We start from the raw sequence: 24432 nt of genomic DNA on the forward strand, positions 1-24432 counted from the left end.
GGCTCTATAAGAGCACAAGGTACCACACTAAGGCAGTCTTGCCCTAGACTACACTACTGCTGCTGCTGCTTTAAAGCCTCACCACTAGGACCAATCTCAACTGGGCTTCTACTCCGCTTGGTACGGAATTTCTAGTATGTGGCACTCCGACCTAAAGATTTTTCCATAAACTCTGCCATTCACCATCCCAGATGTAGCACTCAGCCCAGGCACTAAAGTGATGTATAATACTTTTTTCTGTCTTCACTTGATGAGACATAAACTGTGCTGCTTACTGATGCCTTCCAATGATTTTTTGTACCTCCATTGACAGACACATTTCTCATGCTAGAAGCGAAACGGTAATCAAACCAGTGGGTGAAAGACAGTTCTGTGCAAAAGGAGCAAAACTGACTTCATCTGCTGTAAAGATTGCCACAGGGTTTCCTGGGCTGTAAAAGGATTCTACTCATAGATTGTCTTGCAACAGATGAAAAATCAACTGCTGAATACTACACAGATGAATGTTTAAGGACTAACTAGAGAGAAGAGCCTTGGATTGTGTAAGGAAGGGTGGGGGTGGGTGAGGGATGGGAGGGTGGGACCTTTCATAGGGATGTTGCACCTGACAAGGGTCTTTTGGTATGGAGAAGCCTGATGAATCTGATGTTTTCACATTCATGTTGACACATCCACCTTCCCCAAAAACTTGACATCAAATGACTTCCACATACAAAAGAAATTTATGAATGGAAAACATTAATAATGAGGTTATGGCAGAAAGTTATTAGTAATTTACAGACCTTCTTGAATCACCTAGTTATTTCTGTACACATCCTAAATGACAGCTCTAAACTCAAAATCCACAGGATCAGAAACTAAACAATACACACATCATTCACTGAAATTCAATCTATATAACAATTAAGCTAAGAACAAATCAAGCAAATACCAAAGCTTTTACTATCCATTGTGGTGTTACTTACTGTCCAGATTCCTTAAAGTTGATGGCCACAGGGACAGAAACACTTTCAGCAAATACAACTAGTGATTTGAACTCCTTCAGGCAAAAGGTAATTGTTGTTTCAGTACCTACTTTAAAATACTCAAAGTCTCTGGGCTCCAGACATAACTCCGTGTTGATAACCTTGCTACGATCTGAAATAAAAAGAAAAGAAATCTGAAAATGTGGATAAACTACAGCTCATATCAGAATTTTTCCACAATTGCAGCTAGGTAACTGCTCTCTTAGTAATCATTTTTATTAATTTCCAGCAATAGAGATTAAATCACTTTCAGCTGTGTCACACTACAGAAATATCTTAGTTCGTAAGTAAAATTTCCATGTTTGCTTGGAAAAAAAGGGGGGGGGGGGTAAAGGGATATGCTGAATAAGATAATGCAGTAGTATGAAATTTGACTGTCTTCTTTCAACATGGTTGAAAAGGGAAGTTTAACACTTTAAAACAGAGGTTTACTCCCTGCCACTCTGATAAAACACAAACAGCAGAGGTTGAAAATTATGGCATCAGTTTCATGCAAAAGTTCTAAAGGTTCTAGTGCTTTGCTAGAGATTTACTCACAGGATAGTTACACAAAACATCAAGTCAAAGTGGCTGTTATGAAGCAACATAATTTTTTTTCATCATCTCAGCAAAATTGTTGTTGTTGTGGTCTTCACTCTGAAGACAGGTTTCATGAAGCTCTAAATGATAGTCTATCCTCTGGAAGCCTCATCATATCTTAATAACTACCGACATAATCCATATCAATTCATGCAGGGGGTTTATCTTCATAGTCTCAAATGTCATTGAATTCAACATATGTTATAATTTAGGACACAGTAAAAAACTCATTTTTTTGTCCAAAAAAAAAAGAAACCTGGCCTAAGATACAAGCTGCTGATGATGCCTCGAGCACCACTTCACATGTTATTTTCAGGAAAAATGTTAAAATGCTACATCTTTGGAACAGTTCCAGGTATTTTTTCGTTTATTTATTTTTTACTTGAAAGATAATGTCCTGCGATATCCACTGTTTGAAAATGTGTGAGAATGTTCTCTTGCTGTATTCTTCCACCTCTCCTAAGATTTTTTTTCATGACAATCCCAAAAATTTTTGCATTTTTTTTCTTTTGATTAGTACCACACAACACTACAGTCCCTGAAAAACGGAACTTCTATTTTCAGCTGAACAGGTTTTATAAACAATTGAAAATTTTGCCATACATTAAAGTAGTTTCTTTCAACATGTTGTCACACATTAAACTCAAGAAATCAAAACCTATTCTTATTTGACACAGAATTTTATTTCTTCTGGAAGATAAGTAAAGAGGCACATTTTTCAAACATTACTGGATGATTGCAAAATCTATGTGAAAGTTTCAAGAAGTTACAGGTCACAAAGCAATCAACTTTTGTGCATTCTGCTTAAAACTGAAACTAGCTATTCACTGAACTAAAAATGTGTTCAACTGCAACACTATTTTCCTTTGACATCGAGAGACACCTTCCTGCTGAACAAATAGGAACTGAGGCACTCATAATCTTTAAAATATTGCAAAATGGAGGTGAGCACTGGCAGTGGTGAACTCATAACTGATGTCTATATCGCTGCAGTCACACATACAGGCCACAAACATCCCTCTAGGTAGGTTGTGAATCTGAATATTCTCTTGCTGTTTGTGAGGTCTTGGCCGGGCAAATGAAATTTCTTCTTTCTTGCTCTTTAAAGTTCATGCAAGTTCACTCATCACTTTGAGTCCAGGAATGGGTTTTCTGAATTACTTTCACAGCAGGTGTTTGGCTAGACCATTTTTCTTTTTCTGCTGGTAGAATTCTTCAACTTGCCTGTTTGGACAAAAGTATCAGGGCTGCAAATATGTATGATTTCACCACTCTTGTAAAATCCTTGGCATTCTGAATTGCAGTTGTAGTTGTGCTGGAGAGATTATGTTTTGTAGCATGGTGCTTCAGTTAACCTCCTACTCCATCACAAGGCGCTTACCCATGACCAGAAGCACTGTATATCCTCTCCATTGGCACAAGTGTCTATAGTCAATTCAAACAGTTGGTAACAATTTTTGAAGTGACTAGGAGCACCGTTGGAAACTGATGATCTTTACTGCCTGTGATCGAACTTGTTGATGAATTTTGCACATTGCCAACAATGCGTCTGTTAGGTCATGCCCCATGTCATCACTTACAACTGCAACAGAGGTGGTTGTTTTGAAACTTACATGACTTCTGCAAAAATTGGAACTTGTTCATTACTCAAAAGGCATCCTTGTACTTCTAGTGGCAGAACGACACACCACTTCTAAGCTGTGGCTGAATGGCGCACCATTTCTCAGCAAAATCACAGTGAAGCTCTTCAGCCTGTAACATCCCTTCACTTTTGCAATTTCTTCAGATGTTGGTATATTACTGCTTTCATTGTCCATTTCTCAAGTTCATCAATGAAAATGTCATTGGCAAAAGTTTTCTTGATTAGTTTATTTTTCTCCCATGTTGCATACTTAACTTCTGTAGACTCATCTGCTGTGACTTCCAGACTAAGTGTCTGTAAAGCCAATCCTCCCTTTACAGGGCAGTCACCACAGTCCTGAAACAAACAGGCCTCTTGCTTTACATCACAGACTACTAACGACTTCAAACATCTGACAAAGAAGTCATACGTGACGTATTCAAGTTAGTTCTTCAAAGCTATGACACTAAGTTTGAAATTCGCACAATACACACATAAACATGGGTGTGGAAACACCTACTTTTGTCATAGTGCATAAAAGTTTGACCTTCCAATGCATAATATTATACCGAGTAGTTATAATTAAAGTGCAGCTACTCACGGAGTTCCACTGCAGGCTGTAACTAACATATGGTAGCAAAACTTGGTAAACACAGAACCAATTTACGCTGGAAAAAAATTAGTTTCAGTTTTGGTTACCAGGTGCAAATCTGGCTCTGTATGAGACTATGACATCCACTCTGTCACTGACACGTCATAACGTGATTAAACAGTATTGCTACTGAGAAGAGAGACTGTGCACTGTTAGTGCTACTGTTTTTTGTGAATGGCTGCAATAACTGCCACATTGTCACCAATGAACAGCAGTTAGTTTGGGTGCATTAACCATGTGCCTGCTGCAGGAGCCAATATGCAGCAATATTCGCTGAATGATGGTTGAGAAACACTGTTGGTAGCCCCTTAGTTCATCAGGGTGGTCAGTTGTTCAACACTTGCACAACTACTTGTTCACACAAACTTTTGCAGCCATTGTTCATGCCTGTCATCTAAAGTCTATTGTACACCACAGCTGCCTCACTGCCAGTTTTGGGTAGCGCCATTTTGCCATGCACAGTATACTTTACCCATGCGGCATGTGGACAGTTTATAAATTCATTCATTTTGGAAATACTTCCACCCCTGGCCCAAAAGTCAATGATCATGCCCATTGGATATCAGACTGAGCACTCCTTTTCCACATTATGACAATGATTGCAATGTTTTCCATGCCCCCCCCCCAAAAAAAAAAAACTTTAATGCCCTCCACTCCTAGTCCTTCTACCTGCCATCTGTGAGTGGTTACTGAATACTGGTGGTTACATTAATGTGACTGGGCCATGCATTCAGATGCACATAGAATGTGATGCAAAACTGCTTTCTTTTATAATGCCTCTGGGAAAATACTTGAAGAGCTTGCATCTTTCCACTGAATGATGCACATGACTAAACAACTGAACTGATGTTTGAAAAATAAATAAATAAATAAATAAATAAAATCCTGGCAAGTTGTGCAAGCTTGTTTTGGTTAATTTTCTTCTGAAGATGGAATATCTATTTGAAGAGTGTGGCCAGTTTTGCTTTGGTGTACTCCCCCACAGCTACAGTAATTTTTATATGCTTTCTTGATGCACACAGTTTGCGACTTGACTGACCATGGTTTCTTAACAGGATTAACACCTACCTCTATAGCTGACTGAGTCAGGGAATGAAATTCTTCCTCTAAAGATGCAGAATCTGCATCATCTGCACCATGGGAGACTTCGCCTTGTTCAGTTATCGTCAGTGTTGATATTCTGTCAAAGCATTTAGAACACAGAAAGTAATCACTGGAAACATCTCATCTTTGAAACAGAGTCTTGAGATTAGCACATATATTTCCAACCTGAAGAGAGTTTGTTTTCTTTTACTACTCTCATATACCAGTATTTTACGGACATGCAGATAGTCAGCACACTTCTCTCTCGTGTGACTCCAGTGAGAAGACAATTCAGACATACGCCATTCCACAAAAGACCATACAACTCAACCAACAGAATCCTTACAAAAGTTTACAGGCACAGAATTATCTGGATGGCCTCAGACTTCCTACAGGGCTCTGCAATGTAGAAATAAGCTATGAAAAACTTCAGTACATAACCAGAAATAAACAACTGCAACAAGGAAGTTGGCAAGAAACAAATGCAACAAAGAAATTAGGGATAAACAAGTGCAACAAAGAAATCATTAATAAAAAGCTGCAATAAACAAATCAGCCTTGGAAGTTAAAAGATGAACATTGTTTATAAAACTTGTTCAACTGAAAAGTGAAAGTTCTCCTTTTCGGGGAGTGTAGTACTACCGGATACTAATCAACAGCAAAAAAACAAAAAAAAATGGGATAGGTATTTCTGAAAAAAAAGTTTTACTCTAGAAGTACAAAGAAGTCCAGAAGGATACATCAAGAGAACTTCTGAAGCATATTTCCAAACCAAGGATATCTTTGTAATTATTAAGTTATTTTCTTTCAAAAAATAAAAAGAAATTCCAGATTTGTCTCAGATAATACAGTATTTTAAAGTCTTTCCTTAAAATTGTGGGTGCAACAAGGTGCTCGAGATGCCATCTTTGGCGACCTGGATCTCGGGCCAGGAATTTTTTTGCACAAAACAAATTCCAGATCATCTGTGAGTGTGTGGGAGAGGGAAAGACGAAAGGATGTGGGTTTTAAGGGAGAGGATAAGGAGTCACTCCAGTCCCGGGAGCGGAAAGACTTACCTTAGGGGGAAAAAAGGACGGGTACACACTCGCACACACACACATATACAGACACAAGCAGACATATTTAAAGACAAAGAGTTTGGGCAGAGATGTCAGTCGAGGCAGAAGTGCAGAGGCAAAGATGTTGTTGACTGACAGGTGAGGTATGAGTGGCGGCAACTTGAAATTAGCAACTACCCTCCCGACCTGGTACAGAAGCAAATAACCAGAGCCACTTCCTCATCTCCTCAAACCCAGAACCTCCCACAGAAGAACCCCAAAAGTGCCCCAAATGTGACAGGATACTTTCCAGGACTGGATCAGACTCTGAATGTGGCTCTCCAGCAGGGATACGACTTCCTCAAATCCTGCCCTGAAATGAGATCCATCCTTCATGAAATCCTCCCCACGCCACCAAGAGTGTCTTTCCGCCGTCCACCTAACCTTCGTAACCTCTTAGTTCATCCCTAGGAAATCCCCAAACCACCTTCCCTACCCTCTGGCTCCTACCCTTGTAACCGCCTCCGGTGTAAAACCTGTCCCATGCACCCTCCCACCACCACCTACTCCAGTCCTGTAACCCGGAAGGTGTACACAATCAAAGGCAGAGCCACGTGTGAAAGCACCCACGTGATTTACCAACTGACCTGCTTACACTGTGAAGCGTTCTATGTGGGAATGACCAGCAACAAACTGTCCATTCGCATGAATGGACACAGGCAGACAGTGTTTGTTGGTAACGAGGATCACCCTGTGGCTAAACATGCCTTGGTGCACGGCCAGCACATCTTGGCACAGTGTTACACCGTCCGGGTTATCTGGATACTTCCCACTAACATCAACCTGTCAGAACTCCGGAGATGGGAACTTGCCCTTCAGCATATCCTGTCTTCTAGCTATCCGCCAGGCCTCAATCTCCGCTAATTTCTAATTTCAATTTGCCGCCGCTCATACCTCACTTGTCTTTCAACATCATCTTTGCCTCTGTACTTCCGCCTCGACTGACATCTCTGCCCAAACTCTTTGCCTTTACAAATGTCTGCTTGTGTCTGTGTATACGCGGATGGATGTGTGTGTGTGTGCGAGTGTGTACCTGTCCTTTTTTCCCCCTAAGGTAAGTCTTTCCGCTCCCGGGATTGGAATGACTCCTTACCCTCTCCCTTAAAACCCAAATCCTTTCGTCTTTCCCTCTCCTTCCCTGTTTCCTGACGAGGCAACCGTTGGTTGCGAAAGCTAGAATTTTGTGTGTATGTTTGTGTTTGTTTGTGTGTCTATCGGCCTGCCAGCGCTTTTGTTTGGTAAGTCTCATCATCTTTCTTTTTAGATATATTTTTCCCAAGTGGAATGTTTCCTTCTATTATATATATAAACATTCCATGTGGGAAAAATATATTTAAAAACAAAGATGATGTGACTTACCAAACAAAAGTGCTGGCAGGCCGATAGACACACAAACAAACACAAACATACACACAAAATTCAAGCTTTCGCAACCAACCGTTGCTTCGTCAGGAAAGAGGGAAGGGGAGAAAAAGACGAAAGGATGTGGATTTTAAGGGAGAGGGTAAGGAGTCATTCCAATCCCGGGAGCGGAAAGACTTACCTTAGGGGGAAAAAAGGACAGGTACACACTCGCACACACACACACATCCATCCGCGTATACACAGACACAAGCAGACTTTTTTTTTTTTTTTTATCCGTCTGTGTATATGCGGATGGACACGCGTGCGTGTGCGAGCGCACACCCGTCCCCCCCCTCCCCCCAAGGCAAGTCCCTCCGCTCCCGGGACCGGAACGACTCCCCCCCCCCCAAAACCCACATCCCCCCCCCACCCCCCCGACGCTGCAACCGTCGGGCAGGTGAGGTATGAGTGGCGGAAATTTGAAATTAGTGGAGATTGAGGCCTGGTGGATAACGGGAAGAGAGGATATATTGAAGAGCAAGTTCCCATCTCCGGAGTTCGGATAGGTTGGTGTTAGTAGGAAGTGTCCAGATAACCCGGACGGTGTAACACTGCGCCAAGATGTGCTGGTCGTGCGCCAAGGCATGTTTAGCCACAGGGTGATCCTCATTACCAACAAACACTGTCTGCCTGTGTCCATTCATGCGAATGGACAGTTTGTTGCTGGTCATTCCCACATAGAATGCATCACAGTGTAGGCAGGTCAGTTGGTAGATCACGTGGGTGCTTTCACACGTGGCTCTGCCGCCACTCATACCTCACCTGTCATTCATCAACATCTTTGCCTCTGCACTTCTGCCTCGACTGACATCTCTGCCCGAACTCTTTGTCTTTAAATATGTCTGCTTGTGTCTGTATATGTGTGGATGGATATGTGTGTGTGTGCGAGTGTGTACCCGTCCTTTTTTCCCCCTGAGGTGGGTCTTTCCGCTCCCGGGACTGGGGTGACTCCTTGCCCTCTCCCTTGGGGGCCACATCCTTTCGTCTTTCCCTCTCCTTCCCTCTTTCCTGATGGGGCGGCAGTTTGTTGCGAAGGCTTGAATTTTGTGTGTGTGTTTGTGTTCGTTTGTGTGTCTGTCGGCCTGCCAGCGCTTTCGTTTGGTGGGTCACATCATCTTTGTTTTTAGGTATATTTTTCCTTCGTGGAATGTTTCCTTCTATTATAACTATATATATACATATATATATATAAAAAGAAAGATGTGAGACTTGCCAAACGGGGGCGCTGGCGGGTTGATAGACGCACGGACGAACGCAGGCATGCACATGGGATTCTGGCTTTCGCGACCAACGGTTGCCGCGTCGGGGGGGGGGGGGGGGGAGAGGGGGGGAGGGACGGGGGGATGTGGGTTTTTGGGGGGGGGGTGGGGAGTCGTTCCGGTCCCGGGAGCGGAGGGACTTGCCTTGGGGGGAGGGGGGGGACGGGTGTGCGCTCGCACACGCACGCGTGTCCATCCGCATATACACAGACGCATAAAAAAAAAAATAAATAAAAAAAAAAAGTCTGCTTGTGTCTGTGTATACGCGGATGGATGTGTGTGTGTGTGCGAGTGTGTACCTGTCCTTTTTTCCCCCTAAGGTAAGTCTTTCCGCTCCCGGGATTGGAATGACTCCTTACCCTCTCCCTTAAAACCCATATCCTTTTGTCTTTCCTTCTCCTTCCCTCTTTCCTGACGAGGCAACCGTTGGTTGCGAAAGCTAGAATTTTGTGTGTATGTTTGTGTTCGTTTGTGTGTCTGTCGACCTGCCAGCACTTTCATTTGGTAAGTCACATCATCTTTGTTTTTAGGTATATTTTTCCTTCGTGGAATGTTTCCTTCTATTATATATATAAACATTCCATGTGGGAAAAATATATTTAAAAACAAAGATGATGTGACTTACCAAACAAAAGTGCTGGCAGGCCGATAGACACACAAACAAACACAAACATACACACAAAATTCAAGCTTTCGCAACCAACCGTTGCTTCGTCAGGAAAGAGGGAAGGGGAGAAAAAGACGAAAGGATGTGGATTTTAAGGGAGAGGGTAAGGAGTCATTCCAATCCCAGGAGCGGAAAGACTTACCTTAGGGGGAGAAAAGGAAAGGTATACACTCGCACACACACACACACACATCCATTCGCACATACACAGACTGCTTGTGTCTGTATATGTGTGGATGGATATGTGTGTGTGTGCGAGTGTATACCCGTCCTTTTTTCCCCTTAAGGTAAGTCTTTCCGCTCCCGGGACTGGAATGACTCCTTACCCTCTCCCTTAAAACCCACATCCTTTCGTCTTTCCCTCTCCTTCCCTCTTTCCTGATGAGGCAACAGTTTGTTGCGAAAGCTTGAATTTTGTGTGTATGTTTGTGTTCGTTTGTGTGTCTGTCGACCTGCCAGCACTTTCATTTGGTAAGTCACATCGTCTTTGTTTTTAGGTATATTTTTCCTTCGTGGAATGTTTCCTTCTATTATAACCATCTTTGTTTATATATATATATATAATGCTATGTCATGTTTAATTTTTAAAGGTAATTTGCCATTTCACACAGCACAACCATATGCCAAAGGGAAACTGCCTTTGCGGGCTGTATGGGATAATGATGAATACTGAACACAAATGAGAAGAAAATAAGATGGGTAGGGGGCAAGAAACTGGAAATGGAAAGAGTCGGTGAAGGAAGTGGTTGTTGTCTTTGACATGGGAGGCTTGATTCTGGGCAATTGGTTGGTGGTGTTGGTTAGTGAGGACCGAAATTCTTTCAGTAGGGCCACAATGTAGGATCCAGGATTGTTGGGATTGGGAATTTTGGGGAGCGTGAAGAAGGTGGGTGTCCAGGGTATCACAGGGGTGAGCAGGGAAATGGATTCAGGGGAGAGATTCTGGGAAGGCTTTACGCAGGGATTGGAGGTTGTGTTGGACTTCTACGATGGGCTCACTCTGGCAGAGTTTATGGGTGGAGTCAGACAGTTGGTGCAAGCTTTCTTCCAGGTAGTCTCTGTGATTCATAACAACAGTGGTGGAAACTTTGTCTGCAGGCACGATGATTAGGTTACAATTTGCTTTGAGGTTCTTTATGGCTATTCTTTCTTCTACTGAAAGGTTGGTGTTCTGAGAAAGAGACCCGGGGAAGGATGGTGAAGCTAAGTTGGAGCTAAAAGACTTCCCAAAAAGTGACCTGTGAGTAGTTAGGTGAGGGGGGAGGGACAGGGGGGGGGGGGGGAGAGTATTATGGTTGGATAGTGGACAGTGGTATGAACTGGAAGATGTGGGATTCAGTGTTGCAATTAGGGTGGTTTTTGTTGGAGGCATTGGTGTGCAAAGAAGTGCTTTCATTGCAGGGATCAGGAGAAGAAGAATAGGTCTTTGACAAGTCCAGCATGATTAAATTTGGATGTAGGACTCAAGGTGAGGCCTTTGGGTAGGACTGAAACTTCTGTGGAGGTGAGGGTTTTGGTGGAAAGGTTAGCAACAGCGTTATGAGAGTTTTGGGGATGTGGCAAGTTGAAAAGGTCACCAAGTTAGGGCTTAGCTGCTATGAAGAGTGGATGAGGAGGAACACTGTGAGTATGGTAGTTCTCATATTTGTTTCTAAGGAATGGAAAATAATGTTGAACATATAGATCCATTTCTTTATTCCTCTGACAAAATAGCTGCAGCCCTAAAAAGAATACCATCTTTTCCTCATTTAATTTATGTTTGGAAGGCATTACAGTCCCATTCAAATACCAATTTGTCCATTTTGGCTTCGGTTTTCCATCTTAGCCTTATGCAGCTCAGTGTAATTCTGGATTATTTCATCTTCATGGATAGAAGCAGTTTATTCCCCTGATCAAAATGGACTTAACTGTGTGTCCATGATGACATCACTGGCAGTGGTGCTTCACAAAATTTTTATCATACGGCAGGATGTTTGTTTATCACAGCTATTGTACTCTTAAGACAACTTCTATGTTCAATGTACATTGGAATACAGCTCCAATACAAGTGGGTGGTAACACAAAATTGTTGGCAAAATGTTTTGTATTGATTACTGGGGCAGCAATTGTTTAACGCCATTTGCTCCACATTATGTTGTCTTTTATTTCTTTGTTCTAATCATCAGACAGAAATGAAGCAAACAATTCAGAAGCTCTGCAAAAAGTTCAGTGACAGATACCTATCTTAGCTGAAGGTGGCAGTTAGATTCAAATGTGACAGCTCTCCATGATAATGGCACCATTGCTAACACCTATACTATCTCATTTGATAGTGTAACTGACTGAGCAGTCTGTCCCATATTTGAAGGTGATTGCTGTGCTGAAATTTGATAGCTGCACTTTTTGGAAGTTTCTGCATATCAGAACAACAAAGTGCAAATGAGGACAACTACTTCGTAGAAGTCAATATCGAATTGTAAAGCATCAGTCGCCAGAGACTAATGTGGACACTGTGGTAGATGACTTTTATTAGGTTATCCATAGCTCTATATCTTCACTTTGTAAACAAAATATGTATTTATGGGGTAGTCAAGCAGGATGATTCAACAGCCTTGCCACAGTGGTAACACCAGTTCCTCTCAGATTGCCAAATTTAAACACTGGCTAGGACTTGAAAGAGTGACCATATGGACTGTTGAATGCTGTTTGTTAGTGATGTGCACTCAGCACTTGTGAGGTCAATTGAGGAGCTACTTGACTATGAAGTAGCGGCTCCAGTCATGAAAACTGACATGCCCCTCCATAGCTGCATCCAGTGATGCCTATTGGCTGGGGATGACATGGCAGTTGCTTGGTATCATTGGACCTACAAACGCCTGTTTGGATGGAGTACGGATCACTAGGAAAACACCCACTCATAATATATACTGAATGAACTCCTATTGTGTACTTAGACGGGTGCATAGTAGATAATACATACATCTAGCTCTCTTGTGACCATTTATTCAAATTCACACTTTTTCCAAAATTCCTTGAACTATATTCTTAATTTAGTTTCCTTTCTAAGATACTTAAAAATGAAAATCTCAATTTCCCCATTGCTGTTTACATTACATCCCCAGTGCAAGTATATTAGCCTCAATTCATTACCAGAATAAAATTCATTATTTAGAAAGTTACACATAAGGGAGATGTAATATTACATTTATACAGAATCCACTACACACAGTATTAACCAAGAATTTTTTTCCTTCTGAAAATCATATTTTGAAATTCAGTTTATCCTGCCACAGGTTCCTTGAACTCATTACAAAGTAACTTTCAGTCTGTTGCTCAGTTGATGCAGCACTACTGGGAAAATCTGTAGATTCCACCAGACAATGTTCATCTCTCTACCTACCCGTGCACTACTATCCCTTCGCCTTCTCCTCCAGATTGCTACTTGCATCCCACGTGATTCTGGCCCGAGATGATGTATTTGGTGTTCATGCGTGCATGAGGTGTGCTTGCTTGTGTGCATAAATGATGTGTTTCCTTCTTTTACTGATGAAGGCTGTGGCCGAAATCTTTATGTAAGTGTCTTTTAATTGTGCCTGTCTGCAACTTAACATGTCTCCTTTATGGCCAGTGGCAGTATGTCTTCTCCTACATTGTTGAAAGTAAAATATATTTGGCCAGCATTGGTTGTAAACAACTTAAAAATATACTTACAAATTATGTTCCAACCAACAGACACATTGGCGGATTATTATACAAAAATTTCCTTCACTAGCAAACCTTATCAGCATTTAGTGACTAATCTGAAAATTATTATGACCATGATAATGTAGAGCCCTCATTTTAATAAATAATGAAAGGAGTGAGGTAGGCACATATTGTATAGTTATATGTTCAGATACCTGATGCAAATAATGAATTAATTAGTCTTGACACATCCTACATATGATAAATACTGCAACATAAACAAATATCTATGTTTTAAGTTTTCAGAAAACTGACAATTCAAGTTGTAAACAACAAGCAACACAGTGGATACTTACAGATTTTTAAGAATGTTGGTGCAATAACACCCTATGATAAAAGAATTATACTCTAAAGCAATAAGACTTCATTAATAATCAGCTAATATATTTTCTAGTTACAATGAATATGTTCACAATATTGTCAGTTTTATCATTATCAGTACCCTCAGCCCTTTGTTATCACTGCTGGATAGAGGCATGCTCTACACCTTTCTACACATTACAGTCTTATGTAATACTCATCACTTTTGCTTCTGCATTTTTTCTAACATTGTCTATCCAACTTTTATTTACATGTCTGCCTCAATATTTACTTATCTCTTGAAGGCCAAGATTTGCACACTGAAAGCTCATGCTACACTGCCATTAATTAAAATTGGCAATATACACTTATTGTAAACTGTACACTGCACACTGCATCAGAAGTTAAGTCTGAATACTCCTCTTAATATACAACATATACTCCAAGTTGTTTTTACTCTTCTATTTACTTCTTTTGCTGTCATATTGCTGTTGTTTTAAACTACACTAGAAAAGCCATCAACTGGTTCTACGAATTCATTTTAATGTTAATAAACATTATTTTAGTCTTATTATAATTGATTTTCAGGACTAATTTTAGGCCTGCACTTATTAGGTTCTCTTCAGCTGACTCCATTTTCAATCCTGAATTTTTTACATGAAGTCTAATGGATGTGGTAACATTAACATACACAGTATGTACTATCAAAGAGATAGAGGGGCTGGCCAGTACTTACCTCAGCTCAGTACAGCCGATAGATACACAAAAAACAGAACCGAAAATTTACGTTCCTAGCCTTCGGAACAAATGTTCCTTCATCAGGGAGGAGAGAGGGGAAAGAAAGGGAAGAAGGGAAAGTGGATTCAGTTACTCACAACCCAGGTTATGAAGCAACAGGGACAGGAAAACAAGGAGGGTAGCAAGGATGGAGGCATGGTTGTCAGAGGGAAGCCAAAGATATTCTACTGTAAGTACTGTGCCAGCTTCAAACCAAAGAGGATGCATACAGAAGTAAAGAGGTATATAGTATAAAGATAAACACAACCATGTAGGATGAAAAGATGCGTGAATGGCTAAAGAGGAAAGGGAAAGAGGAGAAGAATGAAGAGTAAATGGGAGTGAGGTTGTTTAACGTAGGCTCAGTCCAGGGGGATGGCGGGATGAAAGGTGTGTTGGAGTGCAAGTTCCCAGCTCCGCAGTTCAGAGTGACTGGTGTTGGGTGGGAGAAGCCAAATGGCACATACGGTGTAGCAGGTTCCTAGGTCCCTAGAATTATGCTGGAGGGCATGCTCCGCTACTGGGTATTGGACATCTCCTAGGCGGTCAGTTCATCTGTGTCCGTTCATGCGCTCAGACAGTTTAGTTGTTGTCATACCGATGTAAAAGGCTGTGCAGTGCAGGCATGTCAGGTGATAAATGACATGTGTAGTTTCACACGTGGCCCTGCCTTGAATTGTGTATGTTTTACCAGTAGCGGGGCTGGAGTAGGTGGTTGTGGAGGGATGCATGGGGCAGGTTTTGCAGTGGGGTCGGTTACAGAGGTAGGAACCGCTGGGTAGAGAAGGTAGTCTGGGAATATTGTAGGGTTTAACAAGGATGTTACGGAGGTTAGGGGGGCGACGAAAGGCAACTCTGGGTGGTGTGGGGAGAATTTTGTCAAGGGATGATCTCATTTCAGGGGTTGACTTGAGAAAGTCATATCCCTGGCAGAGTAATGTATTGATGTATTCGAGGCCAGGATAATATTGGGTGACAAGGGGGATGCTTCCGTGTGGTCTGGGGGTAGGAACATTGTTGTTGGACGGGGAGGAATGTATTGCTCGAGAGATCTGTTTGTGGACAAGGTCTGCAGGATAGTTGCGGGAGAGGAAAGCACTGGTCAGGTTATTGGTGTAATTGTTGAGGGATTCGTCACTGGAGCAGATACATTTGCCACGAATACCTAGGCTGTAGAGAAGGGAGCGTTTGATGTGGAGTGGATGGCAGCTATCAAAGTGAAGGTATTGTTGTTTGTTTGTGGGTTTGATATAGACAGAGGTGTGGATATGAGCTTCAACAAGATGAAGGTCAACATCCAGGAAGGTGGCTTGGGTTTTGGAGAAGGACCAGGTGAAATTCAGATTTGAAAAGGTTTCAGGTGGGAGAGGAGTGGGAATGGATTTGACCTTTCTTGTCACCATAGATGCTGCATCCCTTTACACAAACATCCCACATACCCATGGTCTCTCTGCCCTTGAGCACTACCTCTCCCAACACCCACCCGAAGATCTTCCAAAAACCTCGTTCCTTATCACACTTACCAACTTCATCCTCACCCATAATTACTTCACTTTTGAAGGCCAGACCTACAAACAAATCAAGGGAACGGCCATGGGAACCAGGATGGCTCCGTCCTATGCCAACCTCTTCATGGGCCACATGAAGGAGGCTTTCCTGAAGACCCAACAGCTGCTTCCCCTGGCCTGGTATAGGTTTATAGATGACATCTTTGTGGTCTGGACTCATCGTGAAGAATCACTCCTTAATTTCCTCCATAATCTCAACTCCTTTTCGAATTTGAATTTCACCTGGTCCTTCTCCAAAACCCAAGCCACCTTCCTGGATGCTGACCTTCATCTTGTTGAAGCTCACATCCACACCTCTGTCCATATCAAACCCACAAACAAACAACAGTACTTTCACTTTGATAGCTACCATCCATTCCACATCAAACGCCCCCTTCCCTACAGCCTAGGTATTCGTGGCAAACGTATCTGCTCCAGTGACGAATCCCTCAACAATTACACCAATAACCTGACCAGTGCTTTCCTCTCCCGCAACTATCCTGCAGACCTTGTCCACAAACAGATCTCCCGAGCAATACATCCCTCCCCGTCCAACAACAATGTTCCTACCCCCAGACCACACAGAAGCATCCCCCTTGTCACCCAATATTATCCTGGCCTCGAATACATCAATACATTACTCTGCCAGGAATATGACTTTCTCAAGTCAACCCTTGAAATGAGATCATCCCTTGACAAAATTCTCCCCACGCGACCCAGAGTTGCCTTTCGTCGCCCCCCTAACCTCCATAACATCCTTGTTAAACCCTACAATATTCCCAGACTACCTTCTCTACCCAGCGGCTTCTACCCCTGTAACCGATCCCGCTGCAAAACCTGCCCCATGCATCCCCCCACAACCACCTACTCCAGCCCCGCTACTGGTAAAACATACACAATTCAAGGCAGGGCCACGTGTGAAACTACACGTCATTTATCACCTGACATGCCTGCACTGCACAGCCTTTTACATCGGTATGACAACAACTAAACTGGCTGAGCGCATGAACGGACATAGACAAACTGTCCGCCTAGGAGATGTCCAATACCCAGAAGTGGAGCATGCCCTCCAGCATAATTCTAGGGACCTAGGAACCTGCTACACCGTATGTGCCATTTGGCTTCTCCCACCCAACACCAGTCACTCTGAACTGCGGAGCTGGGAACTTGCACTCCAACACACCCTTTCATCCCACCATCCGGAGCTGGGAACTTGCACTCCAACATACCCTTTCATCCCACCATCCCCCTGGACCTGGACTCAACCTACGTCAAACAACCTCACTCCCATTTACTCTTCAGTCTTCTCCTATTTCCCTTTCCTCTTTAGCCATTCATGCATCTTTTCATCCTACATAGTTGTGTTTATCTTTATACTATATACCTCTTTACTTCTGTATGCATCCTCTTTGGTTTGAAGCTGGCACAGTGCTTACAATAGAATATCTTTGGCTTCCCTCTGACAACCATGCCTCCATCCTTGCTACCTTCCCTGTTTTCCTGTCCCTGTTGCTTCATAACCTGGGTTATGAGTAACTGAATCCACTTTCCCTTCTTCCCTTTCTTTCCCTTCTCTCCTCCCTGATGAAGGAACATTTGTTCCGAAAGCTAGGAACGTAAATTTTCGGTTCTGTTTTTTGTGTATCTATCGGCTGTACTGAGCTGAGGTAAGTACTGGCCAGCCCCTCTATGTCTTTGTTAGTATCTGTTTCACATCTTAATATGAGATTTTCCATTAATCATTAGATCACAGTATGTACTATGATATAATAACAAACAACCATGAACAGTGGACCTAGGTGTAATAGGGTGGCATGCTCGCCTCAACAATGGGACATCCATATCATATGTGCTGCCATGTCGGAGGTGTAGCTGTGGAGGGACCAGACTAACTTATGGTTTCTGGACAGGAACAGCAGTATTTTCAGTAGCTGGAGGGATAACAGGCTTGAGGATCAACTCATTTGGCCAAGCAACATCAGCCAACATGCTTCTATGTCAGTGCTGCAAGTTGGCTCGTACCCAGGGGAATTGCAGCCCTATAGTTTCTCAAAGACATGCAGCAGTAATGTATGGTTTAATAATGATGGCATCCTCTTGGATACAACATTCCATAGATGAAACAGTTCACCATTCAGATTCTGGGGGAGATTCCACAGAACCCTATTGTCATCAGAAAATACAAATGTGGTGTTCTAGGAGAAGTGCACAGAATGTTAGCTCACTTAACCAGGCAGGTAGGAGAGAATTTAAAAAGAAAGTGGATGGTCTGAAGTTGGATATAATATGAAATAGTTACGTGTGGTCGTACGAAAAATAGGATTTCTGGCCATATGAGCACAGGATTGTCAACAAAAAATCAGACAGAGGAAACACTGGAGCACAGGGCTGATAATAAATGAGAAAAATGACTGTGGCTAGACTACTATGAACAGCATAGTGAACAAGCCAAGATTAATACAAAGCTAAATTCCAACACAACAGAACAAGTATGTCTGTCTGCTAGCTCCAAAGATGATAAAGATATTGAAAAAATAGTGTCTGATGAGACAAAAAAAATTGTTCAGTTCCTCTGGGTAGATGAGAAATTAATTGTAATGGACAACTGGAATTTAACAGTACAAAAAGCATGAGAAGGAAAAATAGTACGAGAATATAGACTTAAGGAAAGGAATGAACGTGGAACTCTCCTGGTAGAATATTGCACAGAGTTAACAAACAATCGAAACTGCAGGTAGGAATATCAACACTGTAGAAAAAGACAGATTGCTAATTACTGTAAAGAAGACACATTAAGTTACAGATAGACACAATTAAAAGACTCTTACACAAAGCTTTCAGTCACAGCATTCATCAGTAAAAGAGAGATTCACACCATTCATACATACGAGAAAGTACGGCTCCTGCACACGTGACTGCCAACTTCAGCATCTCGGGCTGGAATGTCACATTTACAATTGCAAAAGCTTGCTTTAAGAACCTTAACACATGACTATACATGCAACATCGGGAGGTTGTAAATAGATAACATAATGGTAAGACAGAGAATTTAAATACAATTTTAAACTGCAAAACAGTTCCAGGGGCAGATGTGGATCTGACCCTAATATAGTGACAATAATCAGGCAAAACTGGGAACGACTCACAAACCACAACTGCTTGCAAAGTTGCTGACTTTAAAGGAAAGCTGTAGCTGCTGATAGGCCAGCATGTCTTCGGTGGCACCCACAGCTGTGGCAGCGGCATCTGCAAATGCAGCCACACCACCTAGTGCCCATCATCGATTCTCATGCCATCTGTTGGGTCTACAGACTCACTGCATTAGGATACCAGATCCCTCGCCCAGAATAGTTGCATAGAGCTGGAAGTGCCAGAAACAATGGAGGGGGAGGGCAAATGGTGGCACGCGTTGAGGCCTGGCATAAAAGCCTCTGCTTCCAAGCACTGAGTGAGCAGCAATGGTATAGATGGTAGCCATGGATGGAGCACATGGGCATGCCAGCACTCCAAATGCCTCAGTGTCCACCTCGAAAGGCACAGTCCATGGGTAGCAAACACTGTGGTTGGCATTATGAAGGTTTTGCCCCACACAAGCATGTCCACACAGCTAAGTTCCATGGGTTGTGGGGTCAGGAGCTGCCCATGGAGGAGTCTGCCAGGCTATGTCCCTTTTCTGTGCTGAGAAACAGCATGAGTGGAGCTGTAGTGGTGCCTGCTGCTTTTGACATGTTGCCTAAGTGTATGCAACACATGCTTCACTTTGACATTTAAAGGAGGGCTGAAATGGCAGACTGGTGCTTGAACTGGAGGTGCAGAATTGTTTGAAATCTGCCGCTATGGATCACGGTCCATTGTCCAGCATGATGGTGTGGTGGGGAACTCCTATGAAGGCTAGAATCTGGGTGAGAGCAGTGAGAATGGACTTGGCAAAATGAAATGGGCCACCCACGGAGCACATAGCGGATGACATGCCGCAAGATGGGGTTGCGAAGTTTCTGCAGGTATGTGGTTTTTTTGTTTCCTTGGTACCCTTCTGACACTCCTATTATATATAATTTTAAAAATCAGCAGTCACTTAAACCTACTGTAATGACGTAGAAACAAAGAAGACATGTAATGGCATGGAATCCAAAAACTAACTACATATAAACGTACAAAATGGCCTGCTACTGGTTTTAAATTAAATATGCATTGATGCTAATACGTACCTATCACTTCATCATTATAGCTTTTCAACAGCGCCTTCCCTGAAGTAACTGACAGTGATATTTCCTCCTGTGTCAACTGGAAGTTGTGCACAGCATCAGCAAGTATTTTGGCTTCCAGTAATAACTTATTAGGTACATCATCCACTGGATAAACAGCTTGCAATGTTTCACATTCAAGTATTGGCATATAGTGTGTTTTCACTACATTGTGACGGCAGCGTAGTTCAAAAATTAATTTTGTGCCATCACGCTCAAGATGAATCAAACATGTTTCCACTTGTTTATCTAAATTTGCTGGTGAACGAATAATTGGAGCACAAGACTGCAAAATAAAACACAGTAGGCCTAAAGTGAGTGAAATAAAAGGTAAAGCTGTAGAAAACATATACTACGTAACTACTGTAATGCAGTAACTCATACCTTCATCGATATTTTACATTTTACTATTTCCTCATTATCGGCGCTGGTTTCCCTTTTGTAATAGGAACAGAAAGCCTTTGAAAATGTAAATGTAGCATATGCTGATCGGGCAGAATTCACACTCCTAAAAGCAATGCCATCTTTTTGTGGTTCTACATAAAGTTCATCCCCAATCTTTGCTAATGATTGTATTGCTCTTGCCAGTACTGCAGAAACAAACAAAAATATATATCAGTTCATTTTTCAAAAAAGCTCTTGATATGTTTTTCCATTTTAACCTCCTGTATCTGACTAAAGGACCAATTACAATTTTATAACCAATTTTCACTAATTTTAATATTTAAAAACAGTTCAAGATGTAACATGGAATTGGTCCATAGTTCCTGTATGTCTGTTAGTGTACAGCTAGACTTCTTCCATACCCCAGAAAGTTTTCACTCATGATGGAATTCATAGAACATTATGTGTGGCTGAATTAACAATATACGTAAGTACTTAGATCTCAAGGCATAAAATGGTATGACTTTTAAATATGAAAGTGGAGCAAAAACAGATTTTTTTATTATAATTTTAAACTATCCTAAAATGATACTTCTGCCAAATCAGTACTATACTTATTTTTCCAGGTGCCCAGTGTTAATAAACACTGGAGTCAGTATATGCAGATGAGAAATGCATGGGCATTTCAGGAATCAGGAGTCATTTGTTTCCCCTACCTTCTATATCATTTTTTTCTGAATCACAAGTACTTGTAAAGGTATATGTTAGCAGCTATTACATAAGTTTGTGCTGCAAAAACAAATAAATTATTCATGGTGTGCATTTCTGCTACCAATGGTAAAAATGTAATTATTTGCAAATTTTGATACATGTGCAATGTATCTTAAATATCAGTAGCTGCTAGTGGGAGTCACTGATTGTGTAACACATCATTAATTACATTTCATGAGTCCCATGGAGAGTGCTCTCTCAGATGAGGAAAGAAGTTAAATATGTTCCTTTAATGTAACAGTAAAGGAGTATTACAGTACTAATTAGGCCTGTAGATTAACTTAAAACATTAAATTCAGAGATTCTATGAAGATATTCTTCACTAGAGCAGAAGGAGGCACCCCATATAAAGTTCTTTAATTCCGTCTCATACTCCAAAATGTGATCTATATGACATTTAATGTGCTCTGGTAGGTTGCTGAATACATGTATATCAATGTATGATACTCATTACTGTACTAACATTATCTCCTGGAATTCGTTGTGGAAGTTGTTTTTGGTCCTAGTGTTGCACACCTTAAGCTTGCTGTTAATAAGTGCAAAATCGTCACTCTATTACCTCTTGTTTCGTTACACGCATGTATACAGTTACCACCTAATATCACTACAAATAATGACCAAACTATAAAAGCAGTGTCATACAAATTTACGAAGACTCGTGCGTGCAACAAAACTAATTTATGTAAACGCTAGGGACAGCATTGATAGGTTACTTGCAATACACCAGGGTGTTTTATATACTCAATGACTGAGGTATCATATCATACAAGTTCTTGCACTTGATTGCACGAAGCAATTCTGTTCGTAAGGCAGTACAACTCTAACATTCCCTCTCGATTAGTGCTGTTTAATATATGGATTGTGGAGGAGGAGCAGAAGATGTTTATTCATGCAGTTTGAGGCTCTGCATGGAATGGAACTAAATATTAATTTCTAGCATAAAATAAATAAATCGCAAACCTTTCACATTCAAGCCCGGGATGATACACTTCATAATGTGACAATATAGACATACATGATTTACATATTTTTTCGGTTCACTTATCACACATTGTTTATACTACACCACCATACCCATAACATAAACAACTGTTAACCTCCTATCACTACCAAAGATTATTTACAAATTGAGTGTCTACCAGCGATGTTTATACAACCATACTACCAATGCTCTCTGGTACTTACAAACTCAGAGTTGCTTCTATCCTCCCCTAGACAAACCTGTGTATAGGCTCTTTATCTCCCACTAAGGCTTGTTACGACTAATTTTTTTACATGGTATTTTTTGTCGCCCTAAACGTTACAAAGTTCTATCCATGATCTGCGATTGTTCATGATATAACACGTATGTTGGTAATGCGTTACCGTGTCGAGTTCGACGCAGCCAATGGGAGGGTATTATGTGCTAGCCAATGGGCAACTGTTAATCAGATTTGGTTGTATGCCGCTATATTCGAAACTTTTCGGGTTATGTAGAAGCGCTTCCTTCACGTTTTTGCCACAGGCAGGCGTTTCTGTTATTATTACATACAATACACTTTTGTTGAAATGTATTAATGATTTTTAACCATGGAATCTTGGTCACGATAACGAACTGATGTACAAACTTTACGTCTTCGAAGCGTCTATCATTCTCAGTGTATTTAAAAGACTATGCACTATTTCCCATCATTTTCTGTTTCCTAGTATTGTTGTTTTCTGTAAAGACCACACTGGCTCTCTGTGACGCAGATGTATGTGAAATGAATGATAGATTGGCGACGTGAAGCACTGTTAAGTAGGCTCTTGTACCGCATGTGATTTATCTTTGGGTGAATGTGGCTTAGAGACAGTTCCTTTCGAAGTGCAATGTGTCTGTCCTTCCTCCATGGAGTCTTCAATGAATGTGGCCTCAAATCTAGTCCATTGACTGTGTGTAAAATAGTTTTGTTGTTTCTCCGCAGAGTTTTATATTCGTGTACTGATAACTAGACGTGGAATACACTGCAATTCACAAAGTCAAAACATGGTTAGTCATGCATAACACTGTTATAGCATAGCTTTGGTACAAGAAGCAGTAGTAACAAGTGGCTGTGGCAAAAGAGCAAGAAAATAAACAACAAAATGTATTGTATGTAGTAAGTTGTTCGCATAGTAATTAACCTAGAAACCTATTACTGCAAAATTCATCATTAACTGATCCACTTAATTTATGAGTTTCCATACAGTTACATTTGATTATCTTATCTCTTAAAATGGCTTCGAGACAGAGCCATATTTATCATTTCTGAATCACAGGGCACACTATAAGAGTAACAATAATGGGATTCTGCAACTATCTCCCTTGGTCACCAAGCATTACAGTTGAAACAGACCTTATTTTTAACACTAGATTACAGCAGTTAACATCCCCTTCCCACCTAAGCGATTAAACCGCGAACAATCTGCTACATCATTTCTGATTAAAATCGAGAGTTACCCATCACTTGTTAGTGATAAAAAAAAGAGTGTTAAGTAGTCTATATTTCATATCTTAATGCTTATTTACGTAATTCACAGCATCTAATGTCCCACGATTTTTACTCAAACAAATCAGCATTAATTTTATTTCAAAACGTACCCAAGACTAATTAAACTCAACTCATAGGGAGCTCAGTATATCTCCACCAGTATTCACCTGAAGATAGGCAGAAGATTAAGGGCCGATATATTGCGGCAGCCGATTACAAACATCTGGAAGTTCCTCCGAAATTTCATAGAACTAACTCAAAACAGATGGAAATATCGTTACTAAAGACCACTGAGTCTCTGAATGACCTCTACCGCATATCATTTTATAAATTTCCAATAATTAATACATTTCCTCGTTATATTAGAAAATCAGCCACAGATAGCTTCATTAAATAGGAATAATTTTGTAGACTCCCTTACACAATATTACTTGGTATTTCTATTTAAAACCCATAATATTACAATATTTTAGAATTTCATATACTTTGGAAATCAGGTTGCTATGGTTGGGATACAGTGAAATATGGAGTTCCACAAGGCTCAATACTTTGCCACTTCCTCGTACTAATCTTTATCAATGACCTTTCTGTGATGTATGAGCCAAAAACACCTTTCCTCCTATTCTCAGACGACACGACCACTACGACTGACAAAGTACCTAACTTCACTATAGAAAATACTGCTACCACTATATTCAAGAAGGTTTTAGATTGATCTGTCACTCAGTGTCAGTAAAATTCGGTTGATTTACTTAATATTAACTTCAGCATTAAACGGTCAGTTCACATACTTGAATTATGTGATAG

General features: G+C 41.2%; 1 protein-coding gene across 1 annotated transcript in view; it reads right to left on the reverse strand.

Annotated features, from left to right (window-relative positions):
• The window catches only part of LOC126100666 (cell cycle checkpoint control protein RAD9A), a 53699-nt gene extending 31454 nt beyond the window's left edge, over nt 1-22245 (reverse strand). Inside the window, exons 1-4 of the mRNA XM_049911286.1 lie at nt 22097-22245; nt 20366-20571; nt 19946-20267; nt 966-1137 (exon numbers count right to left, since the gene is read on the reverse strand). Of these exons, the coding sequence (XP_049767243.1) occupies nt 966-1137; nt 19946-20267; nt 20366-20571; nt 22097-22130 (734 nt within the window). The 5' untranslated portion in view covers nt 22131-22245. The remainder of the gene's footprint in view (nt 1-965; nt 1138-19945; nt 20268-20365; nt 20572-22096) is intronic.
• Between the last annotated feature and the right edge of the window lie 2187 nt (nt 22246-24432).

This window comes from Schistocerca cancellata, chromosome 9 (genome assembly GCF_023864275.1).
Source record: "Schistocerca cancellata isolate TAMUIC-IGC-003103 chromosome 9, iqSchCanc2.1, whole genome shotgun sequence".
NCBI lineage: Eukaryota > Metazoa > Arthropoda > Insecta > Orthoptera > Acrididae > Schistocerca > Schistocerca cancellata.